This window comes from Erpetoichthys calabaricus, chromosome 11 (genome assembly GCF_900747795.2).
Source record: "Erpetoichthys calabaricus chromosome 11, fErpCal1.3, whole genome shotgun sequence".
In the NCBI taxonomy this organism is placed as follows: Eukaryota; Metazoa; Chordata; class Cladistia; order Polypteriformes; family Polypteridae; genus Erpetoichthys; species Erpetoichthys calabaricus.
In genome coordinates, this window is record NC_041404.2 from 42267770 (window position 1) to 42295683 (window position 27914).

A 27914-nucleotide genomic window follows, 5' to 3' on the forward strand; every position below is an offset into this window, starting at 1 on the left:
GATTCCTCGCTTCTGTTTCATTTGGATCCATTCCCACTGTGCTCTGTATCAGAGGTTTCATATATTTGAATTCACTTTTTCCTGAATCTGATGTGAGGCAGACTTCATAATTATAGACGTGACAAAGAGTCCCAGTGGCCCCCACTTCTGCATAACGGGGCAGGTAATAAGGAATAACGGGGAGAGTTCCATTAGGGCATTCACTGAAAAGTTTCGAGCGTCTCCATTTATGAAATTTTAAAAATATCAAAACTATAAGGAAAATAACAAAAAGTAAAGAGACGATCACTAAAGAGAGCACTAAATAAAACTTAATGTCGCCATTACTGGTTTTCTCCTGTGTGAAATCATTGAACTCCGAAATCGCCAATGCAAAGTTATCAGTGACTGCAACATTGACATTGACTGTCGCTGAATGAGAAGGCTGTCCGCTGTCCTGTACTAGAACAGCTAGTCGTTGCTTTGTTGTATCCTTCTCTGTAATTTGTCGGAGAGTTCTTATTTCTCCATTATGTAAGCCTATTTCAAAGAGCGTCTGATCAGTAACTTTGATTAGTTTATAAGAAAGCCAAGCATTCTGTCCAGAGTCTTTATCAACAGCCACAACTTTAGTAACAAGATAGCCAAAATCAGCAGAACGAGGTATGAATTCAGCAACAGGAGATCCTTTATTCAGAAATGGATATAAAATCTCTGGATGATTGTCATTTTGGTCGTGAACATAAACATCTATTATTACACTAGAACTGAGAGGTGGAGACCCTCTGTCTTTAGCTATCACAGACACTTGAAAATGATTCAGCTCTTCATAATCGAATGAACGCACAGCATAGAGGACACCTTCGTCTGAATTAATAGACACAAATGATGAAACTGAGATGTTATTAATTCCTGTTTCTGCAATGAAATAAGAAATTCTACTGTTGACGCCCGAGTCATCATCGTTTGCTCTAACAGAAAAAAATGAAGATCCTGGTGCATTATTTTCCGTGATGTGTGTTTCATATTGTTCATTTTCGAAATTTGGAGCATTATCGTTGACATCACTAATCTGCAGTGTGATTGTCTGAGTAGCTGAAAGTGAAGGCTCTCCATCATCTTTAGCTACAATAGTAATGTTGTACTGCGACACTTTCTCACGATCTAGAAACCCGTCTGTTTGTAAAGTATAAAAGCTGTTTAAGGACGATGTCAATTTAAACGGAATATTATTGTTCAAAATAAAACAATTAACCTTTCCATGTCTTCCAGAATCTTTATCTTGTACGTTAAAAACTGCTATCACTGACCCAGGTAAAGAGTCTTCAGAGATTTGACTTGAGGCTGACATGAGATTAATTAATGGCGCATTGTCATTTACGTCAATTACTTCAATTATAACTTTACTAGAACTTATAAGACCATCAACGTCTTTGGCGTCTGCTGTCATCTCAAACACTTTGGTCCTCTCATAATCAATTTGACCAATGACAGTAATTTCCCCTGAGTCTGCATTTATTGCAAATAAATCTTTAGCATGATTTGGTACATGTCCAAAAAAATACTTAATTTGCCCATATATGTCTTTGTCTGCGTCATTTGCCTGTACCCTTATCAGAACAGAACCTATCGACGAGTCCTCTCTGACAGAAGCTTTATAAACCTCCTGTGTAAAAACGGGAGCATTGTCATTGACGTCGAGAACAATAATTTTTATTTCCGCTGTTCCAGACCTCTGAGGCTCCCCTCCATCGACCGCTTTTAAAACTAGAACATGCTCTTCTTGTGTTTCTCTATCCAAAGGCGTTTCTAACAATAGATTAACAGAGCTGCTGCCATCAGACTGCGTCTGCACCTTTAATTTAAAATGATCATTTGGTGTGAGTGTGTATGATTTCAAGCTGTTTACACCCACATCACTGTCTTCTGCATTCGGTAGAGTAAACATTGCTCCCGGAGGAGAAAATTCACTAATTTCTAACTGAATATTATTTTTGGAAAAAAACGGATTATTATCATTTATATCAATGACATCAATCGTAACTCTGTGAAATTCTATAGGATTTTCAAGGATGATCTGAAAATGTAATAAACATGGACTTATTCCACCGCAGATCTGCTCTCTGTCTATTCTGTCTTTAACGACTAAAATCCCTTTATTTACATTTAGCTCTACGTATTCGGTGCCGCCATCGGTATATATATGAGCTTTCCCTGTTTTCAGTCTCTGATGATCCAATCCCAAATCTTTAGCAATATTACCTATGAAAGCTCCTCTTGCCTGTTCCTCTGGAATAGAATAACGGACCTCTGCATTAACTAAAAATACACAGTCTGTAAAAACAAATAGGATCGGTACCTGCGTAATGAATGTCCAGGGTAGCATTTTTTCCTAATGATATGAGAACAACAAAGCACTATCCTTTACTGAAGGAAATTAATGGTTTTTATTTTCCTTTTAAGTCGCCTTTTGCACGTTGAAGAATTTGCAAGTATCTCCCCAATCATCGGTGTAAATCGTGCCGAATATTTATATCCAGTGTATGCCTTTGTATTCCAGTCTTTCTGAATGTCGAGGCCCTTCTGTCTGTCATACTGAAGCTGTTGCAGGGGAGGTGCTGCTGCATTTCTGCTTCAAGAAAATCACCTCGTTGATCAACAGCGGCACTCGCAGTTCAAGTATTTAAATGCAGAATATACAGACATACAGTACTATAAAAGTTCCTGTCTTTACAATAATGCCAGATAATTTTTGTTTAACATCTATTTTTAAAAAATGTGTTTGTAAACAAAAATGAACACAGAAACGAATACTGCTTATCATTTTTTTAAAAACCAGTTATCATTATAATGCTTTAGCTTGTTGAAGTATAATAATAATAATAATAATAATTGATTACATTTATATAGCGCTTTTCTCAGTACTCAAAGCGTTATGCACACAGGGAGGAACTGGAAGCGAACCCACAATCTTCCACAGTCTCCTTACTGCAAAGCAGCAGTATATGATCAGTCATCTCACAAGGAATATGTTCTTTGATCTTAGAATGATTTGTGAGATTTGTACTTTCTAAAACATTAGCTGAAGAAGAAATTACCTGAGACATTTCTGTACTGTACAGTCAATCAAGAAATAAACAGTTTTTTACTAATCAATGTGTCAGTTAAAATCCTTTAATAGTTTTATTTTTTAAGATAACATTGCACATATATTCACTAAAAATATATTTCAATTGTAGATTCTGTTTAATACTCCAATGCACTGAAATCCTCAGATAATTGAATAAATGATCCTTGTGTTAAAATGAATACATGCACTTTTGGAGAAGATGGCTACAAGTATGCTTCAGGTAAATAGAGAATAATTTGTATATAAAAAAAATTACATATATAAATTTGGTAGAACATTTCTCTCGTGGTCAAATAGGTATTTAAATATAATGTGAATAACTAATTTATATGAAAACACATTGCAAGGGTTTAAGAAGTACATACAGTATCTTTAAGTCATTATTTTTAAATGGCTCATTATTGTGTAGGGCTCATTTATATAATCGCCCATATAGCAATGGTGTCATATTATCAATTGACCTTGCAGGTGTGAGAAAAATCTCAAATACCACACACCATACAAGGGGGTTTAAGGTGTACAAACCCCATGCAGACACTGACCACATTCAAAAGTCAAACCAAGGATGTTCAATCCATTAGACAGCAGCTAACCACTGTGTTATTTTTTCATACAACATTAATGCTGAGTGCAGAAACCTGTAATGGAAGGGCATGAAGAAAGCTTGCTCACTGCAACACAAAACAAACACTCCTAAACCCATTGTCACTCATACAAAGTTAATTCTGGTTTGACCAATCTCAAAGAATTCATATATTTAATGTGCATTAGAGAAAACTTATAATTGAATTGTAAGGCTTATGAGAACACGAGGGCAACCATGAAGAAAGATATTAGGAAAGCTAAAAGTCAGTTGGAGAGGAGTGTGGCAGATAAGTCGAAGTTGACACTAAGAGATTCTTTCAGTATTTTAGCAGTAAAACAAGAGTCAAGGAGAAGGTAAAGTGCATCAAGAATAGTAAAGGGAAATTAAAAGATACAGACAGTGAAATAGCGGATGCTCTAAACTTGCATTTTGCTGAGGTCTTCACAAGTGAGGAAATGGATGACCTGAGTGATTTAGAAATTGTAGAGGGAGAAGTGCTGCTCAGATTAAATAAGCTGAAATCAAACAAATCTCCAGGACCAGATAATATTTGCCATTGAACTCTTAAGGAGGCTGGTTAGTACATATATAAACCCTTGACACGTATTTTTAGGAAGTCACTGGGGAGACTCCAAAGGACTGGAAAATGGCAAATATTACCCCTTTTTTGTGGCCAGCCAAATCCAAGCAACTCTAGGCCAGTAAACTTAACATGCTTCACAGGAAAATTAATTGAAGGAATTATTAAGGATAAGATTAAGCAGCACATGACAAGTACAGGAGTTTTTCTGAACAGTCAGCATGGGTTCAGAAGAGGGAGTTCATGTTTCACTAACATACAGGAATTCTTTCAGGAAGCAACAAAAGGATAGGATTAAAGTGGAGCACATATCTTGACTTTCAGAAAGCATTTGATAAGGTGCCATGTGAGAGGTTGGGCATCAAAGTAAGAGAAGTGGGAGTTCACAGTGATATTTTTAGATGGATGCAAAATTGGCTCAGACGAAAGAAGTACAAGGTGATGGTGTGAGGAACCTCATCAGAATCGGCTGATGTTAAGAGTGGTGTTCTACAGGGGTCAGTGCTTGGGCCGCTGCTATTTTTAATATATATAGACTGTAAATGATTTACATAGGAATATAAGTAACTAGCTGGTTAAGTTTGTGGATGATACCAAGATAGGTGGATTGGCAGATAATTTGCAATATATTAAATCATTACAGAAGGACTTGGAAAGCATACAGGCTTGGGCAGATTTCTGGCAGGTGAAATATAATGTCAGTAAATGTAAAGCAATACACATAAGAAGTAAAAATGTTAGATTTGAAAACACAATGGGAGGTCTGAAAATCGAGAGTTCACCTTATGAGAAGGATTTAGGAGTCGTAGTTGACTCAACGCTATCAACTTCCCATCACTGTTCAGAAGCCACTAAGAAGGCAAATAGAATGTTATATAGCACAATGTGTGGAGTTCAAGTCCAAGGAGTTTCTGCTCAAGCTTTATAATGCACTTGTGAGAACTCAACTGGAGTACCGTGTGCAGTTTTGGTCTCCAGGCTACAAAAAGGACAAACCGATGCTAGAAAATGTCCAGAGAAGAGTGACTAGGTTGATTCCAGGGCTACAGGGGATGATTTATCAAGAAAGCTTAAAAGAGCCCATCCATTTCACTTTAAGCAAAAGAAGATTAAGAGGTGACATGACTGAATTGTTTAAAATCATGAAGGGAATTCATACAGTGGATCAAGACTGTTATTTTAAAATGAGTTCATCAAGAACACGGGGACACAGTTGGAAACTTGTTATGGGTAAATATTACACACACATTAGGAAGTTTTTCTTTACACAGAGAACCATAGAAACTTGGAGTAAGCTACCAAGTAGTGCGGTAGACAGCAGGACTTCAGGGACTTTCAAAACTAGACTTGTGTTTTCAGACCAATTAAGTGGGTAGGACTGGTGGGCTTTGTTGGGCTGAATGGCCTGTTCTCATCTAGATTGTTCTAATGTTCTAAGATGCACATCAGAAGGCACACTATGCATTAAAATGGTCAGGTCAAAGTTTAAACTTAAGGCACTGGAGCATTCGGCCAGCAGAACGTATTTATTGTCATCCAATACTTTTTCCATCAAATACTTTTTAAGTCAATAGAACCAATCATGAATCAAATTATAGTCAATTATTTGTTATTTTCCAAAATCCTTATTTGTTATTTTCCAAAATCCTCAATATACTAATTTATATATTAAGTATAAAGCACTAAAAATATACAAGTGTATTTTTTTCTGTAATTACTTTTCATTGAAAAAGCTTTGAAAATGTTTTGAAAACGTAATCCAGAGGAATGTTATTATCTGACATTATTTATCAAAGTATGTTTGATTCTTAATGCTTTAAAAAAACACAGAGCAATGTATCAAGAATCTTATTACTGTCAATGATTATTTATAGTGTATTTAGAGGTGAGCATTAATACGTGTCTTAATATTACAGTTCTTTAAGTTATGTTTAGTTATTCTCAAGTGCTTTCATGGTTTTACTTTTAGGGAATCCAAACTCAAAATCCATTTTAAACATAAAACACTGTTTATCTTCTTTTTATCTGCTGTGCACCTGGGCCTTATCTACTTTATATATACTTTTTCCTTTAAAAGCCCAATGCACTAAGGCACAATACACAACAGTTAGTTATGTGAATAAAATTTTTGTGCCACTCAGTATGACCAATTATACTTTTTTTTAAAGATTAAATGATATAAAATGTGACCTTTGACTGCTGTATATTGAAACATGCAGTATAAAATGGTTGCACTGATGATAGGTTTAACAGGCTAATGTATTCAAATATAAGATCATAGCCGGCAGCTTAAAAATATTCAAAACTTTAAAATGAGTTCCCATTTAAAACAAAAAATTGAACTGCAGATAAATATACTGTAGCTTTCATGGAACAATGCACACATATATTAAAATAAAAAGAAAAGAAATTATACTATATATATATATATATATATATATATATATATATATATATATATATATATATATATATATATATATATATGCAAAAATAAATATAACAATATCCAGTTCATTATCACGTACTAATTTTAAAAATAGCATGTAAGATAGAGTAATGTTTTCTAATAGAACAGCTAGAATAGCTCTCATAATATGTTATTAACAAATAATAAATCTTGGTAAAAGGAATGTTGTAGGTTTAAAGAAAAAGCAATGTAAAAATAAAGTGTCAAAAATGATTCTTGGATATGAATAAGGCCTAATTTTATAGCATTATATCACAGTACTTGAGACCACTTTATATGTCTTCTCTTTTTCTTATTTACTTTGTGAAAATCCATCTGGGCTGAAATCATTCAGAATATACTGAGTGTAACGTAAATATACAGATGGTGAAGCAGTGACTGGCACTTTGCTTTTCCAGAAAGTGGGGCTTAGTTTCCAGGTTATGGGAATATAGCATATTCTCTACATATTTACAATATTTTTCTCTATTTATTATAATTTATTTCAGTGATGCCAAAAAGTATTATACTGAACAGCTTAATTCATTCATCCATTCATTCATCTGTCAATCATTAAACTGCCTTTCTTTATTCTGGGTTTATTGGGCGCAGGAGTCTAACTGTTACAAAACCAACTCTCAAAAATGACCTGAGCACATCCAAATGGTCACTCAAATATATTCTCATACTGACTTATAGCATAAACCAAGTAAGCTAAAATTCACGCTTTACTAGTCAGAGAGTACTAGATTAAATATAGTAACAGGAGAATGAAAGGTAAATTCAAATGTGTGCAAATCAGATCCTTGAAGGCTGCAATGGATGCAGGTTTTCATTGTTACACCTTTCAAAACAGTTGACTAGTTTTTGCAGATAATCGACTTCTTTGGCCTTAATTTCTAAAGACTTGCTTTTTAAGACACAGACAACTTAATTGTGTTTTTTGCCCTTATTTATCAAACAAACAATAATGAGATACTAAGTAAGCCAGCACATGACCAGCTAACTTGCCATTCATCATCCAATATCTGAAAATGAAGAAAGGTGAAGAGCTCAGTAATGATGATCTGCTGTTAGGTTACCAAAACATTTGCCGGTGCTTTTAGAAAAAAAAAAGTCAACAGTTTAGGAAAGGTCTCCTGCGGCAGAATGACAGGAGCAACACAGCATGGAATTAAATAGGAAGTTTATTTAACAACTACAATTGGCTTCTAATTAAGAAACTGCTTGGAGTAACTTTGGTTGGGATTTGAGGCCTGACTTAATTGGTCATCAGTTCAGTTAGTTCATATCTCAATTTAGTTTTGGTGCTATTAAAGCAAAAACTATACAATGGATAGGACTGATATTTAAAGCACAAGACAATTACAATGAAGGAAGAAGAAGTCAATTAACAGTAGAAATTGGTGACTGATAAAGAAAGTTGCATGAAGTAAAACCTGCAGCCACTCTGGCTCTTCTGGAGCAGAGATGAACACCCCTGGATTTGTCAGTAACTCTGTGTTTATCCATCATCTACACACATGGGTGTGATCCATTATGAAATAGTAACATCAAGGGCTTTTTATTGTTTTATGCTTAATGCTGCCAAAACAATAGCAATAACCCATAAAAAAAGTTAAACAGATGTAGAATATGCACAGAGAAGCATCAGTAACAATAGTTATAATAGTAGTAATGAAGTGCATAAGAAAAAGTATAAGATTAATGACTATGAAATGGTTTTTGTAAATATTGGTAAAGTGATACATGTTCCTATATTTACCATAAATACTTAATATTATGCTATATACCTACACGGTGTATTTACTTTGGAATTGCATTACAAGAAAACACAATATAGTATATTGATCACCTGTCTGTGTAGCACAGTATAAGAATAAAAGGACATTATAAGCATTTAATTTATATGAATATGTACACAATGCAAATACAAGATCTGGATAATAGTAAATCAATGTGTTACGAAACACTTGAGAAAGAGTCCTGATCAATTTAATGATTTATAAATCAAAATGTAATGCTTTTAATAATTTTAAAAACTTATTTAATTTAGATAAAATTTGTACACGTAGGTGATATCATGCAGCTTTACCTAGAGAAAAAACAGAAATATTGTAATTTACAATAATGTAAATTTATTTAAAGTAAGGCACTGCCTGCTGAAATTATTGTTTCATTTAAAGCAGAAAAAGGCTTTTTAGAAATGTACAGTGGGCTGTAAACAACAAGGCTACTCGCTTAGTGTGTCACCAGGGGCCTCATGTCTAACGCCGTGCGTAGAACTCACACTATAACATGGCGTAAAGCACAAAAGCGGGATTGTGCGTACGCACAGAAAAATCCAGATGCAGGAATCTGTGCGCACGCAAAATTTCACGTTCTTCCACTACATAAATCCCGATTAGCGTGAAAAGTAACACACGTGCATGCGCCTTCTGTCCCGCCCCAACTCCTCCCAGAATTACGCCTCTTTGAATATGCAAATCAATATAAATAGCCTTCTGTGAAAAGGACAATGGGAAAAGCACAGGGGAAATATATAAGAATTTCAGCGAATACCAAGTGGAGGTAAAGGAAAAACGTACTATTTGTTGGTTTTAAACAGTGGTATAATCAACAAAAGAAAGTTGATCGAGTGACAGAGTGTCGGAAAAACTTGAAATATCAAATTCACAAAGTCGCACAGTGCCCGAAATAAAAAAGAAATCACATATCAAAGTCGTGAAAAGGCGAGTCGTAGCCCACCGTCTGAGTGTCATATGACAGCGTATTAGGGTACAAACAAAAAACATAGGCACACAGTGGGGAAAAAAGCACGAAATGTCAACTTTAATCTCGAAATTTCCACTTTAATCACGTAGTTTATTTGCCATTAAAGTAGAACATCATAAACTTCATCTTAAAATCGTTTATTTTACTAGTTTCTCAAGTAGCATGTTAAATGCTTTGTTCTGTGTTTGATCTTCTATGTGCTCTATGTGTGTGAATCACTACGTGCTTCCGTTCTTTCTCTTTCTCCGACAGGACACAGAATGCATTACATTCGAGATATTACAGCTCTCTGAATAGTTAAAATACTGAAATGTATACGTGATATCATTTTCATGACGATAGGAATGAAAGCATGTTATTAAACATGGGAACACGGTGGCGCAGTGATTGTTCATATCTCACGCAAGAGGCTTGCTGCACCATGTGCAACCTTCGATGAAATAATTTATTACAGAAGTACTGTCTCTTTCAAACGTAGCCTACTAACCTCCAATTCCTGTCCATACTTTTCTTTCTCCAATCGCCACACAATCAGCTCTGTAATAGACGTTAAGCCATCTGTAAGCTTAGAATGCCGATTCTTCAAAACTTTTAAGGAACATTGAAATATCTTCGTAGTACATGTTTAATTATTCTATTCGTCTATCCTTCCAGTGTCGCGTCAGGCACCAGCAAGAATACAGCGCAAGGCAGGAGCTATCCGTGAACTAGCTATACGCGGTGGCACCGTGTCCTCACATGTTTAATTATTAACAATACAGATTATTTAAATGAAGTTAAAGTTTTATCTGTATACTATAAGCAACATATTTTGCTGCAGTTCATCTTAAAAATGATATTGTCATCATACGCGCTTTATAAAGTGGCGCAGGTTGTGCAATATTATAACTGTAGTGTAAGTTTACAGTGAGGTGATTGTACTTATAAGTACAAACAGTTCTACAAGGAGCACTTGATGGATGATTGAGTGCGTTTATAGTTCTTGGGATGAAACTGTTTCTGAAACGCGAGGGTCCGTACAGGAAAGGCTTTGACGCTTTTTGCCGTGGTTGAGGTAGTGTGTACTTGAAACTGTACACCGATAATTCTCTTTCCGATCAGCTGCTGCTATGATTCACACTCAGATACAGTGATATAAATACTCCGAGTGGTGCAGTGAGAGTAATATGGAAAAAGATGATCCGCAGTGGCAACCCTTAACGGGAGCAGCAAAAAGAAGAACAAGGTGCAGTGAGCGTACCAGTTATGGTATTTGGAATACTATGGCTATTCCCTGACCATTATATTGCTACAGGTTAATTACAATCAGATGCATTACACTAATAAACAATATGCAGTTAATTTCAGTGTATTTATAAAGCCGCGTCAGGAATGTGGAGCTAAGAAAGAAAGGATAAGCACACAGGAACAGTAGTTTGAACATTATGTGGACCATTATATTGTTACAGGTTAATTACAATCAGATGCATTAAATTTATGAACGATATGCGGTTAATTTCAGTGTATTTGATAAAGCCGCCGCCGTGGATGTGGATCTAAGAAAGGGTGACCACACAGGAACAGTAGCACTTCTTTGACGCTGGGTGCCGCCAGACTGCAAAACCGAGCAGAGAAATTGCGTACGCCAAGGTATGAGTTATCGTGGAAATGTGCGTGGCTTTACGCCAAGTTTAGGTTTTATACATCGCGATTTGAGCGTGGAAAGGTTCGTACGCAACATTTCTGTGCGTACGCACCGTTTATACATGAGGCCCCAGAACTGTTCACTTAATGGGTAAGTGACATTTTTCCAGTCAAAGTTATTTCTTCACAACAATGGAATACATTGATATAACACTTAAAATGTGTTCTAAAGTGATGTATTTTTATTAAATTTTAAAAATACCTTTTCTGTTCTTGCAGCTTACTATGGGACTGAAGGGTACCAGGGTTCACAGGTAAATGAAAAAGACTTGAAACTCACCAAATAATCCACTTTTTATTTTTAAATATGCCTTTTGTAATTTAATGCGGCATCCTTCTGATAAAGATTTGAAATGGGAAATAATTATTTTATCATGTATTCTTCAAGCTATTTCTCTTGAAGTAAGAATACATTTCTTGTTCATTTGTCTGTTCAGAGTCGCCGTTGTGGGAGAAGTTTTGAAAAATCCCAACAAGCCCCAAGTGCCGAGTTGTTTTCTGTTGATAATCCTATTTTTGTTTCAGCTCTATATTTTTTAACAGCTATGTTCTGCCATGGCTTGTAGTAACAGACTGATATACTCAAATCATTAATTAAAAAAACAACAACAACAACAAAAAAAACACTTACTTTTCATCCATTACATTCTGTGCTGTTATTATGCAAAGCCTGCACAGTAAAAATTACACTGACTGCCTGCCAGCTTAGTGAAAAAAGCACATAAGAGTTTCATTGTACTTTGTATAAATAACAAAAATCTAAAGTGATCAGATATACATCATATTTTTAATTAAAGCCTGAGATTTTTGAAAGGGGCAAGTTATCTGCATGCTGCAACTGCTGTCTGAAATATATGAAAAATGAAAAAGGCAGAGTGTGAGATAAAATATACTGAAGTGACACAAACTAGATGTCATCATTTTTTAATACACCATGAGTCGCTCTTGCTAAGAACATGAGAATACATTAGCAATCGTGCTTGAGTGAGTATACTCACTGACTTTCTTAAAAAACCATCACATTGTAAATGCAGGGAGGGAACATGTAAAACTCCTACAAATCCTGATGCAGTGAGGCAGAAATGACAGCTCTGTGCTACCTGGGGAGGCCGACACAAAAGAAGTTCTGCTATTGGTGGTGTGAAAGGGGTTGGCACAGAGACAGCAAGCAGCACTTATAAAGCATCTCCTGGCTGCTATAGTCCTTTGTCCCTGACATATACCTGCCAATACATTAAGTCTCGGATTTGGACCATGGCCTTGATTAGGTTTATTTTTACTTTTGTGTGTAAACAACTTTATCATAATTTTTAAAGTAATATGTTAAAAAGTGTGTGGCGGAAGCTTGGTGGCTGTGTGGTTGGCACTGCTCTGTCATGTATCATGCATTCAGAGTTTGAATCTCTTTCTAAGTCATTGTGACTATAGAATTACCATGTTCTTCCTTTATGTGCTTGGGTTTTTGTCTGAGTATTTTATTTTTCCAACACCATCCCAAAGATTTCAAAAATTCTAAACTGGCCCCATGTGGGTGTTTAATCCCTGAAACTGAGAGGTAGCTCACCAGGGTTTAACATTTAGCTGAAAATATTTCTGCCATGTATCCAATGCTTACAGGAAAGGTTTGTGTTGTTTGGGTTGGTTTTGTGGTTATTTCATTATAAAAAAAGATTTAACACCACAAGGACATATACAAAAATAAAAAATGCTTATTTGCAAAAAGGTCATGAGGTGAGTTTCCATCCATCCATTTTCCAACCAGCTGAATCCGAACACAGGGTCACGGGGGGTCTGCTGGAGCCAATCCCAGCCAACACAGGGCACAAGGCAGGAACCAATCCTGGGCAGGGTGCCAACCCAATGAGGTGAGTTTGACAGAGAATGTTGAAATGTCCTAATTAAGTGTCTTTGCCTAAATCCATATTACTAATGCAATACCTAGACATTCATTGGTCTACAATGCATTTAAAAACAACATGAATATTGCAATGAAAATGGGCTGAAAATCTAAATATCTCAAGAAATTACTTATTTATTTCTTACTTTAAAGTCCTTTTGAAAATCTAAACATTTTTTCTTACTTCAATAAATGGAAATTTATGTGGAGAATAACTTGTTTATAGGTATTTTGTTGTAATCACACTTTGCTCATCTGTTTTCATCCACAAATAAACTGGTGATAGACAAATTATTACAAATCCTAAATAGAATATAATGTTCATTTACATTTTAAAACTGCTGACATTTACGGAATATATAATGAATATAAAAATCAAGCCTGCGTAAAATATGCAATTAGCGTTTAAATCATTAAAACAGATGTGTTTAATTTAGACCCTTTTTGAAAAAAGAAATTGAAAAACAAACACAACACTACCATACAATAATCCATCCATCCATCCATTTTCCAACCCGCTTAGCAGGGTCACGGGGGTCTGCTGGAGCCAATCCCAGCCAACACAGGGCACATACCATACAATAATCAATAACATATACAACAACTGCTGGTATAAATGAAATTTCAGTATACAACAAAATGCAAGTAAGTAAGTTTACCTGCATAAGATCTTCTTCAGCAATTAATTCACTCGGAATGGGATTCCTCGCTTCTGTTTCATTTGCATCCATTCCCACTGTGCTCTGTATCAGAGGTTTCATATATTTGAATTCGCTTTTTCCTGAATCTGATGTGAGGCAGACTTCATAATTATAGACGTGACAAAGAGTCCCAGTGGCCCCCACTTCTGCATAACGGGGCGGGTAATAAGGAATAACGGGGAGAGTTCCATTAGGGCATTCACTGAAAAGTTTCGAGCGTCTCCATTTGTGAAATTTTAAAAATATCAAAACTATAAGGAAAATAACAAAAAGTAAAGAGACGATCACTAAGGAGAGCACTAAATAAAACTTAATGTCGCCATTACTGGTTTTCTCCTGTGTGAAATCATTGAACTCCGAAATCGCCAATGCAAAGTTATCAGTGACTGCAACATTGACATAGATTGTTGCAGAATGAGAAGGCTGTCCGCTGTCCTGTACTAGAACAGCTAGTCGTTGCTTTGTTGTATCCTTCTCCGTAATTTGTCGGAGAGTTCTTATTTCTCCATTATGTAAGCCTATTTCAAAGAGCGTCTGATCAGTAACTTTGATTAGTTTATAAGAAAGCCAAGCATTCTGTCCAGAGTCTTTATCAACAGCCACAACTTTAGTAACAAGATAGCCAATATCAGCAGAACGAGGTATAAATTCAGCAACGGGAGATCCTTTATTCAGAAATGGATATAAAATCTCTGGATGATTGTCATTTTGGTCGTGAACATAAACATCTATAATTACACTAGAACTGAGAGGTGGAGACCCTCTGTCTTTAGCTATCACAGAGACTTGAAAATGATTCAGCTCTTCATAATCGAATGAACGCACAGCATAGAGGACACCTTCGTCTGAATTAATAGATACAAATGATGAAACCGAGATGTTATTAATTCCCATTTCTGCAATGAAATAAGAAATTCTACTGTTGAGGCCCGAGTCATCATCGTTTGCTCTAACCGAAAAAAATGAAGATCCTGGTACGTTATTTTCCGTGATGTGTGTTTTATATTGCTCCTTTTCGAATTTTGGAGCATTATCATTAATATCACTAATCTGCACTGTGATTGTCTGAGTGGCTGAAAGTGAAGGCTCTCCATCGTCTTTAGCTACAATAGTAATGTTGTACTGCGACACTTTCTCACGATCTAGAAACCTGTCTGTTTGCAAAGTATAAAAGTCGTTTAAGGACGATGTCAATTTAAATGGAAAATTATTATTGTTCAGAATAAAACAATTAACCTTTCCATTTCTTCCTGAATCTTTATCTTGTACATTAAAAATTGCTATCACTGACCCAGGTAAAGAATCTTCGGAGATTTGACTTGAGACTGACATGAGATTAATTAATGGCGCATTGTCATTTACGTCTATTACTTCAATTATAACTTTACTAGAAGTTACAAGACTACCAACGTCTTTGGCGTCTATTGTCATTTCAAAAACTTTAGTGTTCTCATAATCAACTTGACCAATGACAGTAATTTCCCCTGAGTCTGGATTTATTATAAATAAATCTTTAGCATGATTTGGTACATGTCCAAAAAAATACTTAATTTGCCCATTCAAGTCTTTGTCTGCGTCATTTGCCTGTACCCTTATCAGAACAGAACCTATCGACGAGTCCTCTCTGACAGAAGCTTTATAAACCTCTTGTGTAAAAACGGGAGCATTGTCATTGACGTCGAGAACAATAATTTTTATTTCCGCTGTTCCAGACCTCTGAGGCTCCCCTCCATCGACCGCTTTTAAAACTAGAACATGCTCTTCTTGTGTTTCTCTATCCAAAGGCGTTTCTAACAATAGATTAACAGAGCTGCTGCCATCGGATTGCGTCTGCATCTTTAATTTAAAATGATCATTTGGTGTGAGTGTGTATGATTTCAAGCTGTTTACACCCACATCACTGTCTTCTGCATTCGGTAGAGTAAACATTGCTCCCGGAGGAGAAAATTCACTAATTTCTAACTGAATATTATTTTTGGGAAAAAATGGATTATTATCGTTTATATCAATGATATCAATCGTAACTCTTTGAAATTCTAATGGATTTTCAAGGATGATCTGAAAATGTAATAAACATGGACTTATTCTACCGCAGATCTGCTCTCTGTCTATTCTGTCTTTAACGACTAAAATCCCTTTATTTACATTTAGCTCTACGTATTCGGTGCCCCCATCGGTATATATATGAGCTTTCCCTGTTTTCAGTCTCTGATGATCCAATCCCAAATCTTTAGCAATATTACCTATGAAAGCTCCTCTTGCCTGTTCCTCTGGAATAGAATAACGGACCTCTGCATTAACTAAAAATACACAGTCTGTAAGAACAAATAGGATCGGTACCTGCGTAATGAATGTCCAGGGTAGCATTTTTTCCTAATGATATGAGAACAACAAAGAACTCCTTTACTGAAGAAAATTAATGGTTTTTAGTTTCCTTATAAGTCGCCTTTTGCACGTTGAAGAATTTGCAAGTATATCCCCAATCATCGGTGTAAATCGTGCCGAATATTTATATCCAGTGTATGCCTTTGTATTCCAGTCTTTCTGAATGTCGAGGCCCTTCTGTCTGTGTGATACTGAAGCTGTTGCAGGGGAGGTGCTGCTGCATTTCTGCTTCAAGAAAATCACCTCGTTGATCAACAGCGGCACTCGCAGTTCAAGTATATAAATGCAGAAAATACACACATACAGTACTATAAAAGTTCCTGTCTTTGCAATAATGCCAGATAACTTTTGTTTAACGTCTATTTTTAAAAAATGTGTTTGTAAACAAAAATGAACACAGAATTGAATACTGTTTATTGTTTTTTTAAAACCAGTTGTCATTAAAATGCTTTAGCTTGTTGAAGTATAATAATAATAATACATAATAATAATACATAATAATAAATAATAATAATAATAATAATAATAATAATAATTGATCACATTTATATAGCGCTTTTCTCAGTACTCAAAGCGCTATCCACACAGGGAGGAACTGGGAAGCGAACCCACAATCTTCCACAGTCTCCTTATTACAAAGCAGCAGTATATGATCAGTCATCTCACAAGGAATATGTTCTTTGATCTTAGAATGATTTGTGAGATTTGTACTTTCTAAAACATTAGCTGAAGAAGAAATCGCCTGAGAAATTTGTGTACTGTACAGTCAATCAAGAAATAAACAGTTTCTAACTAATCAATGTATCAGTTAAAATCCTATAATAGTTTTATTTTTTAAGATAACATTGCACATATATTCACTAAAAATATATTACAATTGTAGATTCTCTTTAATACTGTACTGCACTGAAATCCTCAGATAATTGAATAAATGATCCTTGTGTTTAAATGAATACAAGGACTTTTAGAGAAGATGGCTACAAGTATGCTTCAGGCAAATAGAGAATAATTTGTATATAAAAAAAATTACATATATAAATCTGGCAGAACATTTCTCTCGTGGTCAAATAGGTATTTAAATATAATGTGAATGACTAATTTATATGAAAACACATTGCAAGGGTTTAAGAAGTAAATACAGTATCTTTAAGTCATTATTTTTAAATTGCTCATTATTTTCTAGGGCTCATTTATAGAATCGCCCAAATGGCAATGGTGTCATATTATCAATTGACCTTGCAGGTGTGAGAAAAATCTCAAATACCACACACCATACAAGGGGGTTTAGGGTGTTCAAACCCCATGCAGACATTGACCACATTCAAAAGTCAAACCAAGGATGTTCAATCCATTAGACAGCAGCTAACCACTGTGTTATTTTTTTCGTAAAACATTAATGCTGAGTGCAGAAACCTGTAATGGAAGGGTATGAAGAAAGCTTGCTCACTGCAACACAAAACAAACACTCCTAAACCCATTGTCACTCATACAAAGTTAATTCTGGTTTGACAAATCTCAAAGAATTCATATATTTAATGTGCATTAGAGAAAACTTATAATTGAATTGTAAGGCTTATGAGAACACGAGGGCAACCATGAAAAAAGATATTAGGAAAGCTAAAAGTCAGTTGGAGAGGAGTGTGGCAGATAAGTCGAAGTTGACCCTAAGAGATTCTTTCAGTATTTTAGCAGTAAAACAAGAGTCAAGGAGAAGGTAAAGTGCATCAAGAATAGTAAAGGGGAATTAAAAGATACAGACAGTGAAATAGCGGATGCTCTAAACTTGCATTTTGCTGAGGTCTTCACAACTTAGGAAATGGATAATCTGAATGATTTAGAAATTGTAGAGGGCGCTGCTCAGATTAAATAAGATAAAATCAAACAAATCTCCAGGACCAGATAATATTTGCCATTGAACTCTTAAGGAGGCTGGTTAGTATACATATATAAACCCTTGACACATATTTTTAGGAAGTCACTGGGGAGACTCCAAAGGACTGGAAAATGATAAATATTACCTCCTTTTTGTGGCCAGCCAAATCCAAGCAACTCTAGGCCATTAAGATTAACATGCTTCACAGGAAAATTAATGGAAGGGATTATTAAGGATAAGATTAAGCAGCACATGACAAGTACAGGAGTTTTTCTGAACAGTCAGCATGGGTTCAGAAGAGGGAGTTTATGTTTTACTAACATACAGGAATTCTTTCAGGAAGCAACAAAAGGATATGATTAAAGTGGAGCACATATCTTGACTTTCAGAAAGCATTTGATAAGGTGCCATGTGAGAGGCTGGGCATCAAAGTAAGAGAAGTGGGAGCTCACAGTGATATTTTTAGATGGATGCAAAATTGGCTCAGACGAAAGAAGTACAAGGTGATGGTGTGAGGAACCTCATCAGAATCGGCTGATGTTAAGAGTGGTGTTCTACATGGGTCAGTGCTTGGGCCGCTGCTATTTTTAATATTAATAAATGATTTACATAGGAATATAAGTAACTAGCTGGTTAAGTTTGTGGATGATACCAAGATAGGTGGATTGGCAGATAATTTGGAATACATTAAATCATTACAGAATGTAAAGCAATTCAAATAGGAAGTAAAAGTGTTAGATTTAAAAACACAATGGGAGGTCTGAAAAATCGAGAGTTCACCTTATGAGAAGGATTTAGGAGTCGTAGTTGACTTAACGCTATCAACTTCCCATCACTGTTCAGAAGCCATTAAGAAGGCAAATAGAATGTTATATAGCACAATGTGTGGAGTTCAAGTCCAAGGAGGGTCTGCTCAAGTTTTATAATGCACTTGTGAGAACTCACCTGGAGCACTGTGTGCAGTTTTGGTCTCCAGGCTACAAAAAGGACAAACCGATGCTAGAAAATGTCCAGAGAAGAGCGACTAGGTTGATTCCAGGGCTACAGGGGATGATTTATCAAGAAAGCTTAAAAGAGCCCATCCATTTCACTTTAAGCAAAAGAAGATTAAGAGGTGACATGACTGAATTGTTTAAAATCATGAAGGGAATTCATACAGTGGATCAAGACTGTTATTTTAAAATGAGTTCACCAAGAACACGGGGACACAGTTGGAAACATTTTAAGGGTAAATATTACACACACATTAGGAAGTTTTTCTTTACACAGAGAACCATAGAAACTTGGAGTAAGCTACCAAGTAGTGTGGTAGACAGCAGGACTTCAGGGACTTTCAAAACTAGACTTGTTGTATTTTCAGAACAATTAAGTGGATAGGACTGGTGGGCTTTGTTGGGCTGAATGGCCTGTTCTCATCTAGATTGTTCTAATGTTCTAAGATGCACATCAGAAGGCACACTATGCATTAAAATGGTCAGGACAAAGTTTAAACTTAAGGCACTGGAGCATTCGGCCAGCAGAACGTATTTATTGTCATCCAATACTTTTTCCATGCAATACTTTTTAAGTCAATAGAACCAATCATGAATCAAATTATAGTCAATTATTTGTTATTTTCCAAAATCCTTATTTGTTATTTTCCAAAGTCCTCAAAATACTAATTTATATATTAAGTATAAAGCACTAAAAATATACAAGTGTATTTTTTTCTGTAATTATTTTTCATTGAAGAAGCTTTGAAAATGTTTTGAAAACGTAATCCAGAGGAATGTTATTATCTGAGATTATTTGCAAAGTATGTTTGATTCTTAATGCTTTAAAAAAAACACAGAGCAATGTATCAAGAATCTTATTACTGTCAATGATTATTTATAGTGTATTTAGAGGTGAGCATTAATACGTGTCTTAATATTACAGTTCTTTAAGTTATGTTTAGTTATTCTCAAGTGCTTTCATGGTTTTACTTTTAGGGAATCCAAACTCAAAATCCATTTTAAACATAAAACACTGTTTATCTTCTAATAACCACAACGGAGTTCAATACGTTTGTCAAAAAAAAGTCAATGTAGGTTTTGCTCTTCATCCATTAAAGTCATGTTCATACAGTTGTATGATATATGGTATAATAATAAAAATAATAATAATAATAATAATAATAATAATACTGGGGCAAAATCCTCAAAGATTGCAGAAATCCAGTGTGCAGGATATGTGGTCAATTCCAGGAAACCATTGACTATATTGTGGCAGGATACCCTGAACTAGCCAAAACTGAGCATCTTAATAGACACAGTAGGGTCACCACATACCTGCACTGGAACATTTCCAAAGAATTCAACATTAACACAAAAGAAAAATAGTATGAGAATCTCCAAACAGTAACAGAAAAAAGGCAACACCACAATCCTATCGGACATGCCAATACAGACAGATCATGAGATGAAGGACAACAAACCAGACATTGTCATTAAGAATAAACAAGAATAAAAGTTTCCTGCTCATTGATATGTCCATCCTGACTGAAAGAAACACCTCAGAAAAAGTAAATGAAAAACCCTCAAAATATAAAGACCTTGAAATCAAAATTGAACAAATGTGTGGAATGAAAGCCACAACAATATCAATAGTGATAGGACCTCTGGAACTTATAAGGAAAGGAATAGATTTTGGGTAACATCAAAATACAAGAATTACAGAAGATCACACTATTTGGAACATGCCATATATTAAATAGACTTCTACCTCATTCTAACTATAGGCTTAAGAAATGGACCCAGTAATTATGTTGTATTATGGCATGAACTCAAATGGACTAATAATAATAATAATAATAATAATAATAATAATAATAATAATAATAATGGCCCTTGTGAAATGTAAAGGAAAATAAATGAACTGGAATATATTAAATACCATTATGTTGACTTAAAAATACACCTAAGATGTTCAAAGTGGTGCTAATGGTGATACCACTTGAAATGACTAATTGCACTTGACTTCAAAGCCCTATTTTCTGCAATCATGCCTTCAGTGTCCTAATGGTAAACTCACTTAGCTTATCTTTAAAAATTCTTTTTAATGATAATTGTTTATCAGAAAAAAACTTTGTAATTACAACATGTTGCCTAGAAACTGAAGATTTCCTACAAAGTTATCCATTACTATAATGAGAGAAAAGGGCAAACTGGATCTACCAGGATAGAAAAAAAGGGGATGGTCCTGATGCACAAGTGCACACTTCATCAGAGTCTGCTGTTTAAAAAAAAGTAAACACCTTACAGGTCCTCAGTTGGATTCTATATAAATATACAACAAATATTAGTGTAATCTGTAATAAAGAAAATGCAACCTCAGCATAACGGCCTTACAGGTAGAGCTGCAAAGAAATAGTCATATCTGAAAATGGCATATTAAAGGAAGGTTCAAATAGGCAAAAGAAAACAGACATTGGGAAGAAGATGACCGGAAAGACATATTATAGTTAGAATCCTGGGGTAAAGTTTTCACTTTGGCAAACAAATCTGGTATCTGGTGTGTATTTAAGTAAAAACCAACTGAGAACCCATAAGGAGTTTGTTTAGATTAGATTAGATTAAACTACATAGAACTTTATTTGTCCCCATTCAAACTACTTACTCTGATGTTCTTATCATCCTCTATTCCATTCTGTATTGTTCAGTGAAGCCAGACACAATACAACACAGTCATTTAGGTGAGATAATTCATCTACCACTCAATATGGCCAATGATTTGTTTTTTCCTAAATGCTGTAATATGTGATTTTTGACTGGGTTGTATAGAAACATATTATATTACTTGTTATACTGAGAATATGTTTTAAGAGGCTTATGTGTTAAAATTTAACAAATCACTCTGCATTTTAAAAAATATTCAAAAGTTAAGTAATGTGTTCAAGTTTTAAAGTAAAACTGAATTGCAGATAAATATGGCTTTCATGAAAATGTAGAATACATGCATATATGAAGAATTAAAAATAAAAAGTACAGAGTTCCATTTTATATATAAAAAAATACCTAAATGTAAAATAAAGCAATATTTTTAACACTAAAGCTAGAAAAGCTTTCACAATATGCTATTAACATATAAAAAATGTTACTCTAAATGAAAGGGTGTAGGTTTAAAGAGAAATATTGCAAAACTAAATTGTGAAATAATTATCCTTGGATATGAACTAGCACTAATTTTAAAGCACTACATTAAATCACTTGAGACCACTTTGCATGTCTCCTCTTTCTCTCATCCAGTTTGTGAAAACCAATCTGGATTCAAATCATATAAACTCTAATAAGTGTAATATATCAATGCAGATGGTGACACAGTGACTGGTACTTTCCTCCTCCAGAAATAGGATTCAGGTTGTGTGAATATAACACATTCTATATTTATAATAATTTTCTATCTTTATTACAATTTCTCACCATTAAACCAGTAAGTGTTAAATAGAACAGTTCTCTTCACTCACCCATCCATTCTTCTGTCCATCTGTCCATTTTAAAGTAACTTTTTTTATTCTTTTGGAAGCTAGAGTCTATTTCAAGTGTCCCAGACATAAGGTCAAAACCCACCATGAAAGATGACCTTGCCATATACAAGACGTCACATAATTATATACTCATACTCATTCATATTATTTACCAATCAGTCAGTCAGTCAGTCAGTCAGTCATTCTCCAACCTGCTATATCCTAACACAGGGTCATGAGGATCTGCTCCAGCCAATCCCAGCCAGCACAGGGCACAAGGCCGAACAAATCCCAGGCAGGGCATCAACCCACCGCGGATATTATTTACCAAGTAAGCTAAAATGTATGTTTTAAAATTGGTCAGAGTAACAAGGAAAAATAAATATAAATACAAAAACATGAGAAAGATTATTTCACATGTATCCAAATTTGATCCTGGAGGGCTACAGTGACTGAATGTTTCCATTTCAACTACTTCTTAATTAGTGACCAACTTTTGCTGCTAATTAACTTCATTTTCCTTCATTTTAATTCACTTGCTTTTTAAGACTCAGGCCTTTTAATTGGTTCTTTTTTCCTTAACTATAGCAGACAAACAAAAATGAGCCAACACATGACCAGCTAACTCATTTCCATCAAACCATATCAGGAAATAAAGAAAATCGGAGATCTTGTATATACTGATCTGCCTATGGATCACCAAATTGTTTGATGGTGGCCTTAGAAACGAGAAAATCAACACTTTTGTATATATCTGCTGTGGAAAAAAAGAGCAGCAATTGGGTATTGAATTAAATGGTGAGTTTTATTGACAACAAGAATTAGCTTCAAATGAAGAAACTGGTTGGAGTGATATTGTTCGGAATTTCAGGCCCAGACTTAGCTGGTCATCTGTTGACTTGCTTCATATCTTACTTTTGTTTGGATGCCATTGAAGGAAAAAAGATACAATGGATAGGACTGATTTTTAACATACAAAATATTTAGCTTAATGGAAAATAAGTTAATTAATAATAGAAATTGGTGACTGATTAAGAATGTTGCATGAATTAAAACCTGCAGCCATTTTGAGAATTTAGGAATCAGAGTTGTTACCCTTGGATTTGTGAATTACTCTAAGTTTATCCTTGATCCACACGTGAGTGTGCTCCATCATGACTCAGTTACCTTGTAGGTTTGAATTTTGCTTAATGCTGTGAAAACAAGCACAGTAACCCATAGAAAGAGTTAGACAGATTCAGAAAGTACAAAGAGAAGCAACAATAAATATAGTTATAATAGTAATAATAAAGTGTGTATAAGAAATAATATGAGATTTAATGAGTAGGACAGGGTTTTATAAATGTTGGCACCAGTGATACATGTTCCTAATAATTGTAAATACTTGTTTTGTGTTTACTGTATATGTATTTTTGACTCACATTACAAAGAAAAAAGTATTTGGAATATTAAGCACCTGTCTACAGTAGTATATTAAAACAAATATAAAGGGATTCTAAATATTTAATGTATTTGAATATTTACAAAATGCAAATTACAAGATCTGAATAACGTTAAAACAATGTTCTATAAAATATTATGTAAAGAGCCCTAATTGGTTTGATCATTTAATAAAACAAAACTTAACATGATTTAAAAATTTAAAACATTTTTTCATTTAGATAATATTTGTACATGAAAGTGATTTTATAGAGCTTTACCTAAAGTAAAAGCAGAAATATTATTATTTACAATAAAGTAAAGTAATTTTTTATTTGAGGTACCACCTGTTGGAGTTATTTCATTTAAGGGAGCATAGGCATTTAGTTTATACAGTGGACTGCAACCAACAAAGCTGCAAGTTTCATGTTTACGTCTCACTTAGTGCGTCACCCGAGCAATTCACTTAATGGATATATATGGTATTTTTCAAGATTAAAGTCATTTGTATTATTTTGGCATTTATATTTTTATTCTAAAATGTGATTTTTTATACATTTTAAAAATACTGTTTCTGTTCTTGTAGCTTACAATGGGGATGAAGAGTACCAGAGTTCAAAGGTACACTGTGTTGGACAATATGCCTGCATGATTTAACGAGGTATCCTTATGATAAAGAAGTGTAATGGGAAATAATTGTTTTGTCATGGATTCATCAGATTATTTTCTTTGAAGTAAGAATTAATTATCTGTTTATTTGTCTCTTCAGAGCCACCACTATGGAAGGAGTTATGAGAATCCCAACAATAATTTTTGCTGATAATCCTACTTTTGTTTTTGCTCTTCTATTTATTTCAACAGTTATGGCTTGTCATAACAGACACATGCACACTCAAATCACATGATTATTTTCTCCTATACATCCATTAAATTTTTTTTGCATAACCTAATAGAGCGACTGAAAGTGTAGTGAAAAAAGCACATGAGATTTTCACAAAAAAACAAGTGATCACACTGCATTGTATCTCTTATATATATTTCTCTTCTGGTACATCCTGCTTCCACTTCAAACCCGGTCCCGCCCACACGCAGCCGACACAGCATTTCTCAATTCCTATTCGTCCTCTTCCATGTCATGCACTATGGCATAACTGAGCATAATACATCCAACAAGTACTTGAGGTGCTGCCACAATGGTAAAGTAGCTTTACCACCTTTGCGGGAGTCACCTGTGTCTTTACAACAGCTTCTTACACAGCAAACATCAGAAGCTAAAAATTATTGTGAACACATTCGAGAATACAACTCTTCTCTAGCATTTGCTTCCATGGGTGCACAGATAACTCAACTTCCTGGACATGGACCATACTGTTTTAAAATACACGGGCAAATTTTTCACAAAATCTCTGCACTATACGCTAACACTTCTACCTCTCCAGGATATGGACAGTTATATATTTTTGACAGAGTGCAAGCTACTGAAGTACTCTTACAAAATAAAGCAAACTCTGCATGCAGCGAAAATGTACTTTTCCAGCTAGATTCCATGCTCAGAACCATCAACCCCTTCGCTAAATCATACAAACACATGCATGAAATCGCTCAGTCCAATCCAACAGCATCTGTACAAATGGTTTTAAAGGAAAACCCTAGGCAGGATTTACGACGATACAATGCCCCGACATGTCACACTGATGTTGTTGCGATTTTCGTCAGAGAAGATGGCAAAACGCCTGCTGAAAGGGATATTTACATCTATCCCATAGGCAACTCCTGTAAACAGATTTCCACGTTCAATATGAATTGTGATCCTATGGTTTACCCACTTTTATTCCTTTATGGAGACATTGGCTGGCATAGATTTACAACATGTATTCAATAAAAGAACCGCCAAGCGAATAAGGCTTACTCGATGCCAATTTTATGTGTACAGATTAGCAATGATGAACACATTTAGTATTTTGCACTTCAGCGGCAAACTATTCCAACAGTTCGTCGTAGATGCGTATGTTAAAACAGAGAGCGCGCGTCTCAACTATCTCAGATTACATCAACAAGATGTGAAACTATCAGATGCACTGCAAGCAAACTCTGAAAATAACAATGTACGTGTAGGTAAAATGATCATATTACCGTCCACATTTCCAGGAAGGCCAAGATACATGCAACAAAACTATCAGGATGCCATGGCCGTAGTACGTAAATTCGGAAAGCCTGATTTATTTATCACTTTCACATGTAATCCTGCTTGGCCGGAAATTCTACATGCACACTGCGTCTTTCAAGAAGTATTTATTTCTTCTTGATTTCTGAATTCCTTTCTCACCGTTTTCCGTTCCTATTCTTACACCGCCGTATGCTACAGCAGGCATTGGCTAGTTTTTTAATAAAAGCTGCAGGTATTTCAAAGAGGCAAGATGCCTGTATGTCACAGATGCTGTGTTTTTTGTTCAGTACATGATGACAAAAAGTATGGAAAAGTTAGAGTGTGATAGAAGGTATACTGAAGTGGCACAAACCAGTTGACATTTTTTAATGCACCATATGGTAATAAAAGAATAATATGTTTGAGTGAGCATACTCACTGATACTTTCAACAATCAAATTGTAAATACAAGGGAGGAACATACACAACTCATGCAAATCCTGGTGCTGTGAGGCAGGAATGACCGTTCCTCATTACCCAGAGAAGCCGGCACAAAAGAAGCACCTATGAATGGCAGTGAGAAAGAGGTTGGCACAGATAAAACAAGGCAGCACTTATGACACATCTCCCACCTGCTAGAATCCATCAGCCCTGATGTAGTTCTTGGATGTGATTCATGACCTTGGTTAGGCTATAGGGCTGGGAGGAAAGAGTGGCATACAGGTTGCTTCTGTCCCTGGTTGAGAGGAGTGATGCAGAGTTAGGCAGTGTGTGTTAGAGGGAAAAGGCTGAAGCAGCTGAAAGCACTTGCCACCTTAAATATCTAAAGAGGGCATTGTGGACGCAGCTGCTGATGAAAGCAGAAAGAACTTTTTAGTTCCACGTCATCAGCAGTTGGCACAAAGCGGCTAATTTCATTCCTCCATCACTCACGCACCCCAGGTCAATACAATATTTTCTCTCAATGGAGCACATACATGCATTTTCAATCGAGAAGCAGCAGGGAATATCTTTGCAAAATAATAAAATAAGCTTCTGCATATCGAAAGATTATAAGCAATTGTAAGGGTCATATTTCAGTTATTACTGTCTAGTTATTTACAGAACTGAGATAGCATATCACAACTAGGCATTAACGCTCAATGTTAAAAAAAGCACTTGATGACTACTTAAAAAGTGAATCCATGCCCTGGGCCCTGAAAGACGCCATGCAGGAAGATGGGTGGCAGAGTAAACTGCGGTAGTTGCACCCTAAGTGGTTCGGTACCAGACAGAACGATTGTTTAAAAATCTTTACTATATCATACAGGTGAAGTGTGCAACACATCAACACAAACAATACCTTGTTTAAAGCAACGGGTGTCGACTTCACACTCCTAGTAATCAAATTGCGACAATGTTTATGGTTGACTTTTAATCTGGCATGAAATCATATGTGTGGTGTTTCATAAATTGTCTCAAAACATTTTGAAAAAAATCATTGTAATTATTCTGTATAAGATATACCAAAGTGTTATACATCAATCAAAAAGTCCTGAGCAAAAGATTTCAACCAATGCTACAAACCCTCCCACTAACCGGGTAAACTCAAGCTATAGGATGTAAACCTCAAATAGCATTACACCACTCTTTTGATTTTATGTGTGCTCTTGCATATTACTTCACAAAACAACAGCAAATATCTACAAGTAACACATCAGTACTTACAGTAGATGCTCCTGATCAAAACAAGTCCAAGCACATTATTGTACAATGTATCAATAACCAGCAAGCCCGCAAATTCTTGAAATAATCGCAAATCCAAGAATGGCAATCACTTTCTGTTCCC

At 35.2% G+C, this 27914-nt stretch overlaps 2 protein-coding genes across 2 annotated transcripts in view; both read right to left on the reverse strand.

The window, feature by feature from the left end:
• LOC127529710 (protocadherin beta-3-like) overlaps positions 1-27914 on the reverse strand; it is a 38774-nt gene that overhangs the window by 4893 nt on the left and 5967 nt on the right. The window lies entirely within an intron of this gene.
• LOC114660102 (protocadherin beta-3-like) lies at positions 18-16305 on the reverse strand. The gene is made up of 3 exons (XM_051933368.1): positions 13739-16305; positions 328-2371; positions 18-43 (listed from the first exon to the last, which is right to left on the reverse strand). The coding sequence occupies exons 1-3, from the start codon at positions 16145-16147 to the stop codon at positions 18-20; spliced, it is 4479 nt and encodes a 1492-aa protein (XP_051789328.1). The 5' UTR covers positions 16148-16305.

Bases quoted from the DNA above. Each gene is read 5' to 3' on its own strand.
- LOC114660102 (XM_051933368.1), bottom strand. From the start codon at position 16,147: ATGCTACCCTGGACATTCATTACGCAGGTACCGATCCTATTTGTTCTT. The intron at 2,372-13,738 runs GTAAACTTACTT...TCATATCATTAG, and splicing joins CTGAAGAAGATCTTATGCAG to GAAAAAATGCTACCCTGGAC. The intron at 44-327 runs GTAATGGCGACA...CCTCTGATACAG, and splicing joins TTTCACACAGGAGAAAACCA to AGCACAGTGGGAATGGATCC.